At 43.1% G+C, this 19,312-nt stretch overlaps 1 protein-coding gene across 1 annotated transcript in view; it reads right to left on the reverse strand.

Annotated features, from left to right (window-relative positions):
* The window catches only part of KDM5B (lysine demethylase 5B), a 78,670-nt gene extending 60,315 nt beyond the window's left edge, over nt 1-18,355 (reverse strand). Inside the window, exon 1 of the mRNA XM_075528972.1 lies at nt 17,992-18,355. Within this exon, the coding sequence (XP_075385087.1) occupies nt 17,992-18,195 (204 nt within the window). The 5' untranslated portion in view covers nt 18,196-18,355. The remainder of the gene's footprint in view (nt 1-17,991) is intronic.
* Between the last annotated feature and the right edge of the window lie 957 nt (nt 18,356-19,312).

A 19,312-nucleotide genomic window follows, 5' to 3' on the forward strand; every position in this document is an offset into this window, starting at 1 on the left:
TGTTTACTTTTATAAATTTTAAGGGGAAAAAAAGGTTTATTATCACTATAGACTGCTGTTTACTTATTATACTGCAACCATCTAATGTTTTACGTATCAATAAATTCTAAGACTTTCCATTACTGGTTGTTTAGGTCATTTCCTTTACTTTCCAATAAATTATAAACAAAATCTCTACTTACAAGGAAGCTGGCTTTTGTTTTAGTCTCGCTTAAAGGCACATATCCCAATTATGGGATTATCACAGAATGAGGAGGCTTCGAAAAGTTGGTGGAGAAATCCCATTGTTTCCCAATTCCAAATTTCTACAAACTTTTTGAAACCCCCGTGTAGCATGTGACTGTAAGAGTTAAGGATCACTCTGGCGCTCTCATAAAATACCAGTTATAAAGTATGAAAATGGGTTTTAAGAAGCAATTTAAAATTAAGACTGCCTTAATGCAGTGCTAGAAATGTTCGTTAAAATGTTACTGAAGGGGAGGGAGGGGGGGAAAAAAAGAGGACCTGATGCAAGGGGCTTAAGTGGAGAGCAAATGCCTTGAGAATGATTGGGGCAGGGAATGTATGGATGTGCTTTATACAATTGATGTATGTATATGTATGGATTGTGGTAAGAGTTGTTGGAGTCCCTAATAAAATGTAAAAGAAGAAAAGAGAAAAAAATGATTAGGGCAAAGACTGTACAGATGTGCTTTATACAATTGATGTATGTATATATATGAACTGTGAAAAGAATTGTATCAGCCCCAATAAATTGTTAAAATAAATAAATAAATTTTAAAAGATGTTACTGAAAAAGTAAAAATTCTAATAAAGGTTAATTTAAACTGTCTCCATAAAGCTGAGAATGATTAAAAGCATACGTTAAATAAAAGTCCTGATTGCTAAAAATCTGCAATGAAGAAATCTTGGAAACGAAACTGTAAACAAAGGAAAAAAACCTATTTTTGAAAACACAGCATGCTCCCTTTTTATGAAACATGGGTACTTATGTCAAGGGCTGTTCATATTGTAGCTCAGGGTTTACCATAGAGTTAGGCTGATAACAAAAAGACCCCCACAGAGTTAATGTTTAAATCCTTCCAGAAGTCACTGTTAAACAAAACTCCCAGTGGTACCAGGAGAAAAACACATTAATTCCCATAGTGAGGGCATCCTACAAAGTACCTAGACAGTATGTCTCTCACATCTGCTCAAGATAACCAAAAAGCAAGATATATGTGAGAAATTATCACAGAGAAGAGGTGCTGAACAATGCATGAAAACTGTTTAGTGTACTGAGTAGGACCTTGGAACAGAAAGAGAAGTGAAAACAAAATCTAAAGCTACATATGGACTTCAGTTAGCAGCAATCTATCAACACTGGCTCATCAATTGAAACAAATATAACATGCTAATATACTTCGTTAATAAGGGAAATTGGGTGTGGATTATAGGGAAACACATATCTTCTCAACTTTTCTGTAAACCTGAAATCTCTAAAAATCATATTAAAAAGAGAAAACAAACAAAAAGAAAGGCCATCTGAATGAACTATGGGTTTCAATAATTATGTCAAAACTGGCTCACTCATTATTCTTAACAAATGTATCACATTAATGTAAGGATGTTAAATGTGAACTCATTTTCAGATAATCTAAAACTGACCACCACCACCCCACATCAAAAAGATGTCTGTTAAGGTTGCCATCAAGTCAATTGCTATTAATCTGTTATCAGAATTCGGCTGTACTCCACGCAACTTTTAGAAGCCAGGTTTCTCTTCCTAGGTACTTTAGGGTATGTTCAGACTGCCATCAACCAATCATTGGTTAGTAGTTGGGATTTTATGTTTTGTGTGTCCACTTTTTCTGACTCCAATAAAGAAGGCTCACAAAGTACAATCAATCTTACATGCTAAACTAAGAAAAGGCACACCTCACATTTCAGTTGCTATCTGTTATGAGCAAACTCACTGCTTGCCCTTTAAAAAAAAATCATTAAATTTTCATTTCAGAGAAGTAACAGATTAAGTGAAGAATAGCTGCTGAGTTTTTTACAGAACCTTCTGCTGGTTTATAAAAGCCTCTTTCAAAGGATTAGCACAAAAATACAATTAGAGAGAGACCACTTATGCATAGATCCTCCATTCACTCCAACTGAGGTAAACCTTTGTAGACGGCAAGTGTCCCTTTTCACTATTTCAAGGCCTAAACACTGTGGCCTAAGGCCTTTTTTTAAGAGTTCACCCTTAAAAATGGAAGATTTCAATAGCTTCAGCCTATGTGGGCTATGGCTATCAATTTTTATCACAATTAAAACAGATATCAAAAGTTATTAATTCACTTAATAAACACTAAATACTAAGAGTAGCCCTAATTTCTTTTTCAATTTTGTAAATTTGCCTTAAACATTTGGCTTAATAAAAATCAGCCTGAGTATTCATAAATGCTCTGCAATCGGGTGCTTGTTTTGATTAAAGCATATCAAAAAACTCTGGTCTCACAGATATTTTGTTGAAATGGGGAAGTGTGTATGAAGCCTGTAACTGTCCTGGGTCCCGCTTCAGAAAGAATTCCCCTAAGGGACGGTGGATCTTCTGCAGACTTCTCCACCCAATCAGCACATGGAAGAAACCACATATTCCTCATCTAAGCCACCAAGTCTATGAGCAGTTTCATGGCCATTGTGACCCATTTGGTTTTCCGGGTCCTTGGGGGAAGCAGCTCACCAGTTTGTCCCACTAGATCAGACTGTTAATCAAACTTTCCATTTAGGTGTTCTGAAAAGATTGTGAAACAGTGTGCAACAAAAAAAAGGCCGGATTTAACAACAACAAAAAAAAGGGCCGGATTTGTGACAGACTGGTCTTTTGCCACCAAAATAATGCACCTGCTGCTCACACAAGCCATCTTATTGCGCCAGTTTTTGGCAAATACAGCATGCCTCTCTTGCCCCACACACCTGACTCACTTGTCCTCACTCCATACAACTTTTTTTGTTTCCATGAATGAAGAGGGACATGATGAAGAAGAGGTAAAGGGAAAAAGGAGGGAGAGGTCAGCCATCCAAACAGATGAGCGTGAAAATGTTTCCAAAAGTGGAATCGCAGATTTGACAAATGCATTAAGTGTAATGGAGAGAACTTTGAAGGTGATAAAAGTAGTTTTGTAAAAAACTTTAAATACATAGCTTTAAAAAAATTCCAGTTTTTGGGGTGTAAACTCTCATATATAGTAAATTCTGGTAAGAGCTATCAGTTTCAGAAGATGTTATATATGGAAAGACACCTGTTTCCATAGACCAACTATTGATGACATACAAAAAAAAAAGAGTGCTCACTTCGGCAGCACATATACTAAAATTGGAACAAAAGTGATATACTACGGTAATTATTATTCTTTTTTTTAAACAATTTATTGGGGCTCATACAATTCTTATCACAGTTCATACATATACATACATCAATCGTATAAAGCACATCTATACAGTCTTTGCCCTAATCATTTTTTTCTCCTCTTTTCTTTTTTTACATTTTATTAGGGACTCATACAACTCTTATCACCATCCATACATATACATACATCAATTGTATAAAGCACATCCATACATTCCCTGCCCCAATCATTCTCAAGGCATTTGCTCTCCACTTAAGCCCCTTGCATCAGGTCCTCTTTTTTTTTCCCTCCCTGGTAATTATTATTCTTGATTTCTCTTTCACACCTTAAGAAAACCAGGCAATAACCTGTTTTTGTAAAGTCTCAAAATGATATAAACTTATCACACACTCAAACCACACAAATTATATAAATGTACAAGTCTTGTTGTAGATTGGAAACCTTCCCAAATGTCAAAGAAAACACCATTTCCCTTTGGGCACCTTCCAGAAGCCTGCTAATTACTGGGAGTGCTAGGGTGCTGCAACTGTTAACACATTTACACCAAGGTTGGTGGTGGTCCAGTCCTCTGGGGAAAAAGGTGGACTTCTAGACATCTCCCACCTGGTTAGCCAACTATCATCTTGCATAAACTAAAGATCACGGGAAATAACTATACAGGAGGAAGTACACTTTGTGACTGTCTTTTTGGGGAGGGGTGGGTTTGCCTATCCCTGGTAGTATGTGCAGTGATACAATGCATAAGATGCTGTTACCATTCTCTTGCATCTGTGTACTCTTTGTCCTGAGACCAAAAAAATTACATGTAAGCAAACACTAGTAAAAGGTGATAAAACTAGTCAGCGATTGGCTCCTATCAGAACAGGAATACCTACTTAAGAGTCAGCTGGGCAGCACCTCTTCTCAAGTCAGCGCCTACCTGTCTGTATCAGAGACTTCCTACTGCCGAGTCCTCTCTGACTCACAGCGACCCTTTAGAAGTGAACCTCGTCTTTATCCCACTGAAAGGCTAGTGGTTTTGAACTGCTGACCTTGCAGTTGGCAATCTAACTCACTACACTACCAGGGTTTGTTACAAGCCCCCAAGTGCCCCAGACTTCTACCCAAGTCACCCATTATAAAGTGATTAATGTTGGTTTTATTTAACCATGACTATAATGAATATATCCTTTTTAAAGTGTGACTTCAAAAAGGACTCTGAAACGGTTTCCTTCCATTTCAGTAGCTAACATCATGGTATGGGTCAAAAAAGAAGCATGAACAGGAAAAGTTTTTTTTTTTTCAGTCATTCAGACACACACACAGAAGGAAACAAACATCATCAATGAATGAAACCAAAAGAAATTTTAGATCTCTTCTCTGACTACAATTATGATTATGCGATTATTCAGTATTTCTACACCAAAGCATGTTATGTTCAAGTAGCTATAATGCTACTTTTTGTCATTTGGTAAATCATTATTATGTTATGTCCTAACTAGGATCCCAAGGTAGAAGAATATAGAAAGCTGCAAAAGCGAGTGAAAGATTATACTCACTTCTGAAATATTCCTAAAGTAATCTGTGGGGGACAAGGCTTGGGGGAATTTATAATTAGAGAGAGGTTGGACTCTGCCCCTCAACCTTCCCTCAGGAACACCCCCATTCTATCTGGGCACCAAGGGCAGACCAAGCATACACCCTACTCCTCAGCTTTAAAGCCTCATTAGATCTGTAAACGCATGCTCCACCTTTACTCCTCCACAACTGGTCACTCCTAGAGATTGAAAACCAGGGTCAGGAAAGGGGCAGTACGAAGAATAAAAATCAACCTGGACCTGGGAAGTCCTGAAAGGCTGCTACATCTTTGTTGTGCTTAATGTTAGCTCCACCTAAAGGCACATTTGGGAGGTATTTCTTTTTTAACAGAAAGTCACCAGTTCAACAGATGTAAATGTTTAATCCAACATTAAAAGCTGAAATAAGTTTAGAACATGTATGATCCCTAACAGACATTACTCACACAGGGCGATTCAAACCCACCCAGTAGCATGCATTAAGGAAGAAAGGTCTGGCTATCTGCTGTGTCAAGATTAGAGCCAAGGAAACTCTTTGGAGCTCAGTCTTACTCTTGGGTCACCTTGAACCAAAATCAAATGGGTTTTCTTGATGATTCCGTGTAGCTATGTTAGAAAAACAAAAACAGGAAAAAACAATCTGACCACGGGTTCTTGAGGGAGGGTGGGGGAGAACAAATAGAGAGCGGATATCAGGGGCTCGAGTGGAAAGAGAATGCATTAAAAATGATGATGGTGGCATATGTGCAAAATGTGCTTGATACACTGGAGGAATATATGGATTGTGATAAGAGATGCAAAAGCCCCCAATAAAAGTAGTTTTTTAAAAAGAAAGCAACATGCACGAAGATCATGTTAATAACTTGCTTGCTGCTTAGGACTTAGTGAGCAAATAAAAGTGAGAGTATTGAAATGAAAAAAACAAAAACAAACACCTGAGGCTTGACCCTGACTGGTACTGCTACAAAACCTCCATTTATAGACCACTGAAAGGTTGTTTAATATTTACAAAAAGTAAACCTGCTAGACGAGTATGCTATAACTGACCAAGTTTCAAGGCTACCTCAACTGTTTGAAAGAAAAAGATGTACTAATACACACACAGACACAGCCCTCTCCATTAAGAAAACCCCTCAGTGCTTTGAGTCTAACTCAAAACCACCCAAAAGCCAAACCCAACCAATTCTGTCAAGTCAATTCCAAACCACAGTGACTCAACCCAACCCAATGCCAAGTCAATTCTAATTCATAGCAATCCTATAGGGCAGAGTATAGAGCTGACTCTGTAGGCATCTTAGATTGCAAATCATTTACAGAAGCAGATTGTCTCATCATTCTCCCATGTAGCACACAGTGGCTATGAATCACTGGCTTTTCAAATTAGCAGTCTAGCACTTAACCCACTATTCAACCAAGGCACAATTTGGGGTCGCAGATAAAAGATCTGAAACTTATGATCTTAAATGTATCTTATGTTTTTGCACCTAGGTTTAGTACTACCCAGTTGTTTTTATTATTTCTTTTAAACATTTACTTGCCATATTCCAAAACCAATTTGACTTCAAGGTAATTCTTTTCCTAAAAATATATGAGTTAGAGTCTGGTTCCTACCTGTCATCAATGGGATATGCTAGTCAGAAACGCTGCGGTTATCCACTTTTCCAGATCTTAAATAGAGCTGGGTTAAATGAATGTCTCTAGCTCAGACTTAAGAATTCACTGCCATGTAATAACCATTTTCAACACCAGCTTTTGATAAACCTGCATTGCCTCCTTGGCTTCTCAGGACATTTCCTTTCCTTAAATGGAGGTGTTTCGGGGGGCTCTATAGAGATTTTTTTTTCTCATTTTGTACCCCTTTTCTTCCACTCACCCTCACTCTGACTCAGGTGAGATGAATCCTCCTCGCAGACCCTTCTGCCCATATTACAACTGTCTCCAGAGCCACAGAGACCATGGGCAGGGCAAACCAGGACTGAACTCAGCTGTTATCTTAGAGTTAGTGGTCCAGCCGCCACACAGATGCATAGGAAGCAAGGTCAGGAGACTTAGGTCTGAAAAATGAGCTACTGAAAACCGTGGTGTACATACATTTGGTAGAGCTCAGCTGGGGGGGGGGGGGTTGGGGGAGCTCTGATATTTACAGGGAGAGCAGAAGAGCTTTCTAACAAGGAAGCGTCAGAAAAAGGCCTGGCCGAAAAAAAGCTATCTGGATCAAAGAGCAGAATCCAGAGTCATTTCTGACTTGAAGTTGTAAACTATTATTTAAGTTCTAGAACTATGAGAGTATGCTGAGGAGATGCTGCGAGATCTGCAGCCCAAGGAGAAGAGGTCATGGGAGGAACAGCTGGTTTAAGAACTAGCAAAAAGGTTGGAGACCAAACTGCAAGGAAGCAGCTGATTTACGTAACTGACATCACTAAGTTGTACAACTGAAAAAATGCTGAACCTGGCCCCCATTTATTTTTACAATTAAAAAATAAAGAAAATAAAAATGCTCAAGTTCCCCAACACCCTCCCAAAAAAAATAAAACCTCTATTCTCTTACAGATGCCATCTCCTAGTTAGTTAATTTGTTGTTTGCTAGCTGCTGCCCCCACTCTCGGTAAGTCCAAACAGAAACACTGCCAAGTCTGTGTTACCCATAAATCACCAACAATCCTGATATAAAAGAACAAATATTGTATCATTTTAGTTATACAATGTATCTAGAAAAGAAAAAAATAAGTAGTAAACAGAGGCTACCAAGCTGGGTTGAGGGGATAACGAAGAGTTATTGTATGATGGGTATAAAATTTTCCATTTGGAATGACAGAATCTGAATACATGGTAGTGATTATACAACACTATATAAGTACTTAACACTACTGAATCGTACTCAGAGTTTTAAATGGTAGTTGTGAATTTAATTATAAAATGTATATTTTATATCATCAGTATTTACAGTACATGTACACAGATATTAAAAACCAAAAATCTATTATCCTGACATCTTCAAATCCTAAATAAACCCTGTTCCCCTCCCAAATGTTATCTATTATATAAGTTACAAAGATCTTTTACAAATGGAAGCCTGGAAAAGCAATAAAGTTAGCAGTGGGAAAGAAAAATGAGGTTCGTTCTAGAGCAGTGGTTCCCAACCTTCCTCACTGCCACCCTTTAATACAGGCTCCGCATTTTGTGGTGACCCACCCCCAACCATAAAATTATTTTCCTTGCTACTTCATTACTGCAAGCCGGGTTAGGACCCCTAAAGGGGTTGCGACCCACAGGTTGAGAACTGCTGTTCTAGAGGAATCCAGAAGAGTGGGCTGCCATCAAATAAATATTTTTAATCATTTTATTGGGGGCTCATATAACTCTTATCACAATCCATACATCCATCCATTGTGTCAAGCACATTTGTACATGTTGCCATCATCATTCTCAAAACATTTGCTTTCTACTTGAGCCCTTGGTATCAGCTCATTTTCCCCTCCCTCCCCGCTCCCCACTCTCCCTTGAACCCTTGATAATTTATAAATTATTTTTGTCATATCTTACACCATCGGATGTCTCCCTTCACCCACTTCTCCGCTATCCATCCCCCAGGGAGGAGGTTACATGTAGATCCTTGGAATCTGTTCCCCCTTTCTCCCTCACCTTCATACATTTTTAAAAACACCACACTGGACAAATCCCTGAAGCCAGCCTCCCACTGGAAAATCTGGTGGCTGTTCTCGAATTTGTCCAAAATGTATCATCATATTGGATAAGTGCCTCCTTGGGAGGCTTAAAATATATAGGCTCTTACAAACTGGGGGCCACATTCCAGCAATTCTCTCATTATAGATCCGTTCCCATCTCAACCCCTCAATCCCTGTCCTACAAATGAAAAGGTAGAGGCTATCCTCCCACAAAGTCTACTTTCCCTGTTTCTTGAAGATGAGACATCCCCCTCTGGTTTAAGTATCACCAAATGATGTTAGTGCAACCGCACAGAAAATTGGGAGGATCTTGCCTTAAAGACTGATTTTGATAGGGATTTGTTCTTTTGTTTCTGGAGTTCTGGGATCAGGGTTAAAGTGGTAACATTTCTAAATTAGCAATCCAAAATATGCATGCCTTAGAAATACATGCTTAATAAAAGCAGCCCACCAAGTGCTCAGAACACGAGTTTAGGAGACTTTAGGACTTGCGTCTTCCTGGGTTCCCAGATTTGGCCTACAGTCCCTCTTTCAGGGGTGGGGGAGGAAATGCCTCAGGACGCACGAAGTCGCATGCTGTGGTGGTTGTGGCAGTGAGGTCCCAGGAGTCCACCAACAGACCAAAACAGCCAGCACCAGCTTCACAAAGGTCGGTCTGTCTGAGCCCACTGTGAGCCTGGGGTCACGTAAGCAGAGCTGGGAAAAGAAATCTCAGTCTAGCTACCTGCTCCACATAAAGATATCCAACAAGTGTAGATGTACGTCACTGAAGAACATTGTAATACTTTTGATACTTTGTAAAATTTTTAGAAAGCAGCATATTTAAAAAAAAAAAAAGGCAGTAAAGAGCCCTGGTGTTAAATGCCCAGCTATTAAGTGCTCAGCGACTAACCCCAAAGTTGGTACTTTGAACCCACCCGGCGGCTCTGCAGGACCGGGATATGGCAATTTGCTCCCCTAAAATTCTACCCCAGAAAACCCTCCGGAGCAGTTCCTCAGTCACCCCCGTAGTTCCACGCAGTAGTGAAGTCAGAAGGAACTCGATGGCACCCAAGAGCATTTTGGGTGAACCGTTTGATTCAAGGCAAGCTATACTAGTAGTACATATGGGTTCACCCAAAATAAGGTGACCAGATTTTAACATTGGTAAAGCGGGACACCAGCAGCACACCCTTGATAAAACTCATATCCTGGAGAAATAGCCACATGGCAGCCAAAAACCATATACCCAAGCTTGTCGTGCATTCTTTCCAAAAATTGGGACTTTTTTAAAACACCACAGGACACGGGAAAAATTGTTAAAAAGCGGGACGTCTGGTCATCTTACAGGAGGGCATGTTACCAGGTCCAAAATAAAACATTTGAAGAAAAAAATATTGGAGTCTGAGTATGAATAGTATTATCTAGTTCTTAATTGGCTTATTAAAATTATTGATAAGGCACAAAGTATGTTCTCTGCCCCATAAAACTTTATAGCCCCTGAAGCCCAAAGGGGCAGTTCTACTTTATCTATATTTGATGGCAGGGAGGTTTTTGGTTTGGTCCCTAGTGTTTTGTTTTCTCTTTTTTTTTTTTCCCCTAAAAGATGGAGTCTGATTGTGTGCATCATTTTGTGGGGGTTTGTTCTTTTTCTTTTAGTTTTACTTTGTTGTTGAGTATATAGTGAAATACACCAACTCAAAGGATTGATTCTACTCATACAATGTAGGATCTGCTGCCACTCTTTATCCCCCCTCCCTTTTCTTCTTTCCCCGCCCCTTCACAAGTAGTGCAATTCTAGGAACAGAATTCAGTCTACTGATCCCACCTGTCAGATAGGAATTGGGGTTACCTAAATTTATTTTCCGAGTCTACACAGCAACACCATCATCCCACACTGGGGGAAATCTATATAGTTTTTAAATATCTTAGCACAAAGCTCACTAAATACAAACTCCTCCATCTCTGCACACACTAAAGATATATGTAACATGCACACTCATCTAAAGATTTTCTAAGGTATTTTACATCAGTTCTTTTTATTCTCACTAAAATGTAAAGATTCAGGTATAGAAAAGTTTCATCCAAAAATCAATAGGGTTACTTTCCATGGTTTTTACCCTGGCCTTTTACCTTTTCAATTTTCACTTAAAAAAAAAAATCAGTGGGTGAAGAGAGACATTGGAAAGTGTAAGACATGACAAAATATAGAGTATCAAGGGTTCATGGGGTGGGGGGTGAGGAGCTCAAGTAGAAAGCAAATGTTTGGAGAATGATGAGAGCAACAAATGTACAAATGTGCTTAACACAATGGATATATGTATGGATTGTGATAAATTGTACAAGCTCCCAATAAAATTATTTTTTTAAACCCAAAACCCCGCAAAGAAAGAGAAATCCTTCCACTGTAGAGGAAAATGAGAGATATGCATTTGGCAGTAACCCTTGTATCTCTAAATCTGTCCCCAGACTCTTCTTAGCAATGAGCAAATAAAGCTTTGCGATATAAGCTCTTTGCAATCCATCAATTAATTAATCTGGACAGCCGCCCTAGGTCAGTTGTCAGAAGCCCTTATCGCAGACGAGAAGGCATACATTGGAGTAAAATGACTGCTCAGGGTCATGATGGAATAAAACTCAAGACTCTACCCTCTTAAGTTTAAAAACTGGAAACACCATCCCTCCTTTTTGTCCTTGTACATCTAACAGAGATACTGGCTTTTAAAACAAACTGAAACGCACACACCCTTGATAATCTCATTACCACTTCATTCATCTTACATTTTACGAGATTACCATGTAAAATGCCAAGTGAAACGTTCAAAAAAGCCATTCTTTATGAGATCTTTGTGCCTGATGTAGTTATAATTAGATCAGTCACCTACTGGATAGATGAAGCCATTATATTTCAAGTGATTTAACAGTTAGGCACTGGACTACCTGCCAGAAGGATGGTACTCAAGCCCAACCACCAAACAGGCCAGGGCTCTGCCTCCTGAACAGTCAACCTTGAAAACCCACCGGAGCAGTTCTACCCAGCATTCAGGGGTCACCCAGAGTCAGAATCAACTGCAACTAATAACAGTAATTTTCAAGTTCATGAAAATAGTACCAAACACTGAAAAATGGAACTACGTCATTCTTCACAGAAAAAAAAATGAACCTAACAAACTAACCAACAACTAACTCACTAGGTTCTTTTGAGTCTGTTTCCTTAAAACTTTTTTTCTAGGAAAAAATAAAGATGTTATACTATTTCTTGGTTCCACCTGACTGACTTCCAACTGTCATATCAAGCTAGATGTCCACCTTGGCCACTTGACAGAAGGGCCCCTTCTAAATAAGGTTGAGATAGAGATAGGGCTTGGACAGTACAAAAAATAAACAACTAGCAGGAAATGGAATGATGTTGACAAAGTATGTCCTGTAACCATCATCCCCTTACAACAAGGACCAAACCTCTACAAGTCTAGGGTTGATCTGAAGATGGTATAGTTTCTCCATAAATTCCAATATTTGGCATAGCCAATATTTGGCATAGCCAAGCCACTGATTACGAAAACATGCCCTAGTCTAATTCTGCAGACTTGCCATCATTTACTAAAGGACTATAAACAACTCAATGCCATCAAGGTGATGACAACTGATAAGCAATTCTATACAATTTATAATTGCCCTGCCCCACCCCCCATGGGTTTCCAAGACTGCATCGATTTATGATAGAAAGCCTCATCTTTCTCCCACTAAAGATTATAGAAACCCAAAAATCAAAACTAAATCCACTGCCATAAAGTTGATTCTGACTCATGACCCTATTTAATTTTCCAAGACTAAATTCTGACTGGAGCAGATAACTTCATCTTTTTCTCTTGGAGCAGCTGGCATGTTTGAACTGATGACTTTGCAGTTAGCAGTCCAAGGAAAGCTCAACTCTTAATTGAGTCCTAATCACTCAGTCACACCCTGAGCAAGGAATGGTAAATCTCAGTGTGGGGGGGGGGGGGCGTGGGGATGGGACACCTAAAGTTTACATTAAACACCTTACAACCATGGAACCGTATACGGGTATCTTGTCACTCTTTACTCCTGTCCTCGGGTATAATGGTTAATAAATGCTTTAAATATGCTTGTTAGGTTGCATACAATTCTCTAAAATTACTCATTAATCCTGATTTTTTTTTCAAAACCAGTTAAAAGTTCTCCGCCAATTTTAATCAAATGCTAACCGGGAGTACTATAAGGAGAACAGCAGAGAAGTAGCTTTCTCAAGATGTCACCCCCCCCCCCCCCCGTCTCCCCCAGAGGAATGTCATGACACCTCAGCACTCCTCTTCAGGCCCACACCTAAAAGAAACTTCAGAGTGCTGTCCAGTCCCCAACATTTATTCCACTTCACTTTCTTTTTCTTCTTCTGGCAATGATCTTTTGCACTTAAATCAGGTACATTAGTACAATCCCCAGAGAATAGCCAAATCTCTTAGAGAAATCACAGACCCACCACCTCAACATACACCAAGCTAAAAGCATTAAGGCAAGGAGGAGAAGCGAGGTCATGTAGGGTGATTTTCTAAACCTTCAGCTGGCATTTGAAATTGGTACACAAAACAGACTTCGTACACAATACAAGGAGCCCAATTCATCCATTCGTTTTTGTTGTGGCCTGTCCCTTACCATTTTCTATAGTCAACTTTAATAGAGCCCAATTAAAACAACGGTATTTTTGCAACAAAATCCCATTGCATCCAGGGACCTTCTCCCAGAGTCAGGAGAAAGGTTTGCCTAGCACGAATGCCTTGAATTCATAAGCCCAGTTTCCTAAACTATGAGAAAAAGAAACGTCTGTCAAAGCCAAAAAAGATGATCCCATCACAACGCATGCACCAAGCTCGACTGCATGGTCTACAACTGCCTGGCGGCACTCAAAAGGTATCCCAAACATCCTGGACTCCACGATGCTGCCATGAGCTCCACGGTACACTAACAAGTCTTCCATACAACCAAGCACCAATCCAAACACCCTGCCACTGGGCTGGAATATGGTGGCCCGATAGCACAGATAGTAAGGTGGTACTGTCGATTCACTGCAGACCCAAATTAAACACTGTCTTTCACTCACCCAACCAGAAATAAGTCTAGGCCAACAGGTAATACAGGAAGTTAGCTATCTTAGAAACAAAAAGTAAAGGGTTAATAAATTTATTCTTTATTAATGTCCTTCAAAAAAAGGAAAGCATTCAAACACAGACTTTCATACAGAACATGAATTAATATTCTTCAAAGGGAATTCTCTAATCACTTAGCTCTATAAAATGGTTGTTTGTATGCTAAAAACAAGCCCTATACTCATTTAAAAAAAAATCCAACTCACTGCCATCAAGTCTAGCCTCATCTTTCTCACTCAGGGCGGCAAGTGGGTTTCAACCTGTAAACTTCTTGGTTAACTGTCCAATGTTTATAGTCATAGGAAAGGAAGTTTTTGCTAGTAAGGGTAGAGTCATGTATTTGCAAAATCCCTCAAATTCCATTACGAAAACTCGTGAAATTGGTTAAACAGGGAGAGGCCAACGTCAAGCTGACCCAGAAATGGGATGAATGAGAATCGGAAATAAATGAGCTCCAGGGCACATCACAAGTCTTACAACCAAAACTAAGCCAAACTTCTGGCCAGCGTGCTGGAACATGGAGACCGATATGGCAGGGGAAGGAGTGCCGGTGGTACCGTTGACTAACTACAAGGTTGTCAGCTCAAACCAACGAAAGACTCATTGGGAGAATTATGAAGCTTTCCTGCTTCCATAAAGACTTGTTTTCAACATCTTGAAAACCCTAGATAGGGTCACTGGGAATAAGTGGCAATGAGTTGGCTTTCAGGCTTGAGTAGAACTGCCCCAACTTTTCCCAGTGGAACCGGGGGCTCCAACTGCTCATCTTTCAGTTGGCACACTGGCATGTTAGCAAGCAAATGCTAAACCACTGCCGCCACTAGTGCTCCTTCTCCCACTCAATGTCTGAGCGTATATTTCAGTTCCTACTGGCCCATAAATGGTTGCAATCAACAGGCTCAACGAAGCCGACTGGAATTAAAAGACTTAAGACAATTGTATATTTTGGTTATAAAGGATCACACTAGTGACCACAGGAAGTTCAAGTTGAAAATACGTGTCTACGGCTAGATTAAGATCCCTCACTTTCAGATACGGCCAAGAAAAGTGTAGAATCCTCATCTGCAGTCCATGGTTTGCAGTCTGAGAGAGCAAGAAAGAAAGAAAAAATACTCCAATCAAATTTGGATGATTCAAAAAAGTATTTACTAAAAAGTCAACTCTTTTTTGTCAAATAGTTACGTGCCTAAAATTAATCATCCTCAAATACCACAAAGTGACCTGAAATATTTAATTTGCCCGTAAGCAGACATCTAAGTGTAACAAGAAAGAAACAAAAATATAAATTTTAAAGGTAAGAAAACCAGAAACTAGTTAGGTTTTTTAAAAGGTCTCAGCTAAGACAATAAGTCTGAAAAGCCTCTTTATACTTGATGTAATTAGAAACCAAGGTTTATTTCTTTTAAACTTTTACATCAGAATTTGAGTAGCATCTTTTTGACTTATTACTTACTGTGTCTTACTATGACTTTACCTTACTATGTCTTTACAAATTTCTATGAACCTCTTTTCCCTAAAACCAAAATTTTTTAAAATCTCAAGTGTTCAGAAACCAAGCAGGAGTATTCCTTCAACTGAGAAAGCAGCTATAAATTGAAGCTATGTAAGTAGCATTAAAAATGCAACAAGAGCAGAAGGAAATTAAAACATTTAATAATTCTTACCCTTTCTTCCTAACAGGTAAAATATCAATAGGCCCAGTCTCCCTTTCAGTATAGCCACTTGTGTTACAAAATTCTAAGTGAGCAAAAATCTAGAAACACGGGCATTATTATATAGCTATCACCATGGAAAATATTTCATACCTCCTAAAGTTATTGTTGCTGTTGTTACATATTCAACTACATGAAACCACTTGTTCACAGATAGGCTTCCAGAAAATCAAAACAGTTTCCAAAACAAAGACTGTTTACATCTATCTCTTAAGAAGCCTTTGTTCCAACATAACCCTTCTTCAAGAGCTACAACTTCTGGAAAGATTTCCCTTTTGGTGGCTAAATCAACAACAAAATATTCCCAGACTCTTTCCATTTGGCACAGGACTTTGTTAAACAAAGAGAAGGTAAGCCCCCTCCACACAAAAGCAGTCTCCCAAAGTGGGACTGTGGTGTTGGTACATGATGTGTGCCTCGGACACCCTTCCCCAGCCTGTGGTACGCAGTGCTCTCAGTACAAAATGGTGGCCCATCATGTTCAGAGTGGGAAAAAGGAAACAACCACATATTCTGCAAAGCTGACCATTAATATTCAGGCCAAGATGTGGAAATGGGTCGCCAATCCGCCCCCAGCAATGCTACTTTTTCAGGGAAAAGGCCCTATATCACAAGCACAGACTTAGAGAGCCCTGGAAGGGTTTAAAGCCCAGCCCCACAATACCAACATGGAGGACAACTCCCTGGGGCCTGACTCCTCTCATTAAGGCTACCAAGAACTTGCTCAAGTGGCCTAAGAAAATCTGACACAAAATGCCAATAAGACAGATGTACAAGATTCCTATTTTCATCATTGCTAGGATTTGTTTGAAAATTAAACCTATCCTCCAAGAAGAATTAAAATCTTGGTTCCGACCAGCGGGCTAAGTAACTTCTGCAGGCCCCTTTGCACTCGAAATTTACTTTCCTTCAACAAGAATCAACCCTGTTCACCTCATGGTGAGAAATGGAGCTATTTTCAGGCATTTCCTCCATATAAGCTGGCCGGTTATCCGAGGTATGTATTTTATCTGCAGTTTCAGAGCTTGTCCAACTATGGGGGGCCTGGGGTGGGGTGTCTTGTGTTTAAAAATTAAAAAGGGAGAGGCAAGAAGGCCTAAGAAAAACTTATGCTGGGATCTCTCTTCAAAACACATTTTCCCCAAAAGTGATTACATACGGGATCCCTTCAACTCAAAATGTCATTACAAAGAGTAATCTTACGGGAGAAAGGGGATGGGAGGGGAACTTCCTCCACAGTCCACAGGCGGGGGAAGGGGGGACACAGGGACGGGGAGCGCGGGGTGGGGGGGACCGTAGGAAAGGCAGTTAAACGTCCTCCCCAACGGTTGCAGTCAGTCCAACCGCCGTTTTAAGGCCAGCCCGGGCGCAGACCACTCCTAAAGGTGGGCAAAAAGACACAGGGATGTAGGGGCGCAGCTTGGGGGGTGGGGGGGTCGGCCTCTCCTCGGCGGACGTTGCAGCCGTTAGGGACCCCGTCCCAAACAACACCCCCCACCCGGCCCCCCAACCCCGTGGCGCTATAGACAGGGCCTGGGGACCGGAGGTGGGTGCTTGTTTTTCAGCCGCCCCTTCGCCCCGCCCCGGGGATGGGGACCGGAGAAGCGGGCGTCAAGCTCCGGGTCTCCCCTGATAAACAGGGCCTCGCCCCCCACCCGGCCCTCACCAGCAGCCAGGCCTCCCCTGGGAAGCCCCCAGGGTGGGCCGGAGCGGGGCGCGCGAGCCAACGGCAGCGCGGGCTGCGGGGCCCACGGTCGCAGGCCCTGCCCCCCACAGCCCCCCAAAGCGCCCCCCAGGACACTTACGCCCCCCACAACACATCCGCTCCGGAGCCAGACCCCGGCTCCTCCCCCGCCCCGGGCAGCGCCGGACGCCCCCTCCTCGACCGCAGCCCGGGGGGACACCGCAGGCCCAGGGTCGAGGGGGCGGGGGTGCCCCGGTCCGGAGGGTGGGGCGCCCAGGTGAGGGCCGCTCCGGGCCGACGCCGCCTCCACACAAAGGACCAGAGGCTCCCGCCGCCATATTGAAAACTTTCCTCCTCACACGACAACTCGCCAAGTCCCCCACCCCCACCCCATCACACACCCCCGCACCCCGGGGAGGAGGCGACCGCCAGCCCGCCGAGCCTCGCCGAGCCCAGCCTCCCTCCCCGCCCGCGCCGCCGCCGCCGCCGCCGCCGCCCGACTCCCGCAGCCAGCACCCCCGCGACCGCCCACCGCCACTCCTTCCGGAACCGAACCCGAACCCCCGCGGCGGGCGGCCTGGCCTCGGGGTCGCGCCCCCAGACAGACCGAGCCCCGCTCTCGCCGGTCCCTCGTCGCCCGTCCCGGGGAAGCCCTCGCCTTGCTCCCCAGCCTCAGCGCGACCGCCCGGCTGGCAGCGCCAAACTTGACGCGGCCTCCGGGCGCCCGCATCCCGCGCCGCGAGCCCCCTCACGTCCCCTCAGCCCGACCCCGGCCCCGCGCCGCGGACTCCCCTTCCCGGCCGCGAGCAGGATCGGGGCTACCGGAGCGACTTACCGGCGGCGGCCGCACCTTGCAGATCCCGGTCTGCTCGGCGATGGGCCGGATCTTGTGGATGAAGGCGAAGGGGTCCGCGAACTCCTCCCAGCTGGGCTCGAAGACCGGACACTCGGGGGGAGGCAGGAACTCGCCCAGCGGGCCCGGGCCCCCGAGGGGCAGCGCCGGGCGCGGGCCGGGGGGCAGCGCGGCGGCCGGCTCCATCGCCACGGGCTGGGCAGGGGCCGGCGGGGATCGGCTCCGGGACCGCGGCGGCGGCGGCGGCGGGCTCCGCTCGCTGGGCACACGCGACTCGGGCGGCCGCACGTCCGACTTGTACAGGCAACGGCGGCACCTGGGGCTTTTTCAGCCTTCCTCCAACGACGTCTGCCGCTAACCCACGCCGTGCGCCTCCGCCGCCACGGCGAGGAAAAAGAGTCCCGCCCGCCCCCCGCGCCGGCGCTCCGCCCCGTCCCCGGATCGGGCGGGGCCGGGACCTTTCGCCTGCAGATAAGACTTCATAGTCTTTCGGTTCAGTTGGGCCAACGACGTGCACAGGACTATGCCCTACGTGCCAGCGTCCCTGCCCGCAAGGAGTTAATAGTCTGGCGGAGAGGGTGGGAAACACAAATCGATGATTTCAATCATGTCAGTGCACCGAGGTAGATGCCCTGAGAGAAACAGTGAATTCACGCCCGGGGACGCGAGAAAGAGTACTGTGCAAAGGGGAGATGTCCCTTTCTGGGGATAGTTTGCCCACCAGTACCGCGTGGACCTAGAACCACGGTGACAACTGCATTTCTGATCCCTCGCCTGTGCTAAGAACTGTTCTAAGTGTTTTTGCGGGATTAATCAATCGTCTAAAGAGTGGTTTGGGGTTTGGAAAGGAACGGGAGGATCTGGAGCCACAGGTAGATTAAGTCCTTTACACAGCTAATACAATGCATGATAGTCTATTGGAAGGGGGGGCGGGGCAAGTGGTCTACCACAATATAACAAGGTTGGATTTGATTCAGTCCTGTGTTCTGAGACATAATAGACAGATCCAAAGGCTGAAGTGTATGCATCGGATGGGGCAAGCACTCAACTCAGCAGCATCCACAGTACACCAGTACTCCGGGAATTGAAATGCGAGCGCTCGGTTTTGTCTGACACCTTGTGCATCTTGTGCAGCCAAGTTACTGTGACTGTACCTTGGTTCCCAATTGGGAATGTCATACAACATGGTTGTATCCTGTCACCTCTTTTTCAATTTGTGTGCTGAGCAAATCGGTGGTGCAGGACATCATGAAGATGGGGACAGTCTCAAGATTCCAGGAAGACACATTAGAATCTGCTGATA

The sequence above is a fragment of the Tenrec ecaudatus genome, chromosome 1 (genome assembly GCF_050624435.1).
Source record: "Tenrec ecaudatus isolate mTenEca1 chromosome 1, mTenEca1.hap1, whole genome shotgun sequence".
NCBI classification, from domain to species: Eukaryota; Metazoa; Chordata; class Mammalia; order Afrosoricida; family Tenrecidae; genus Tenrec; species Tenrec ecaudatus.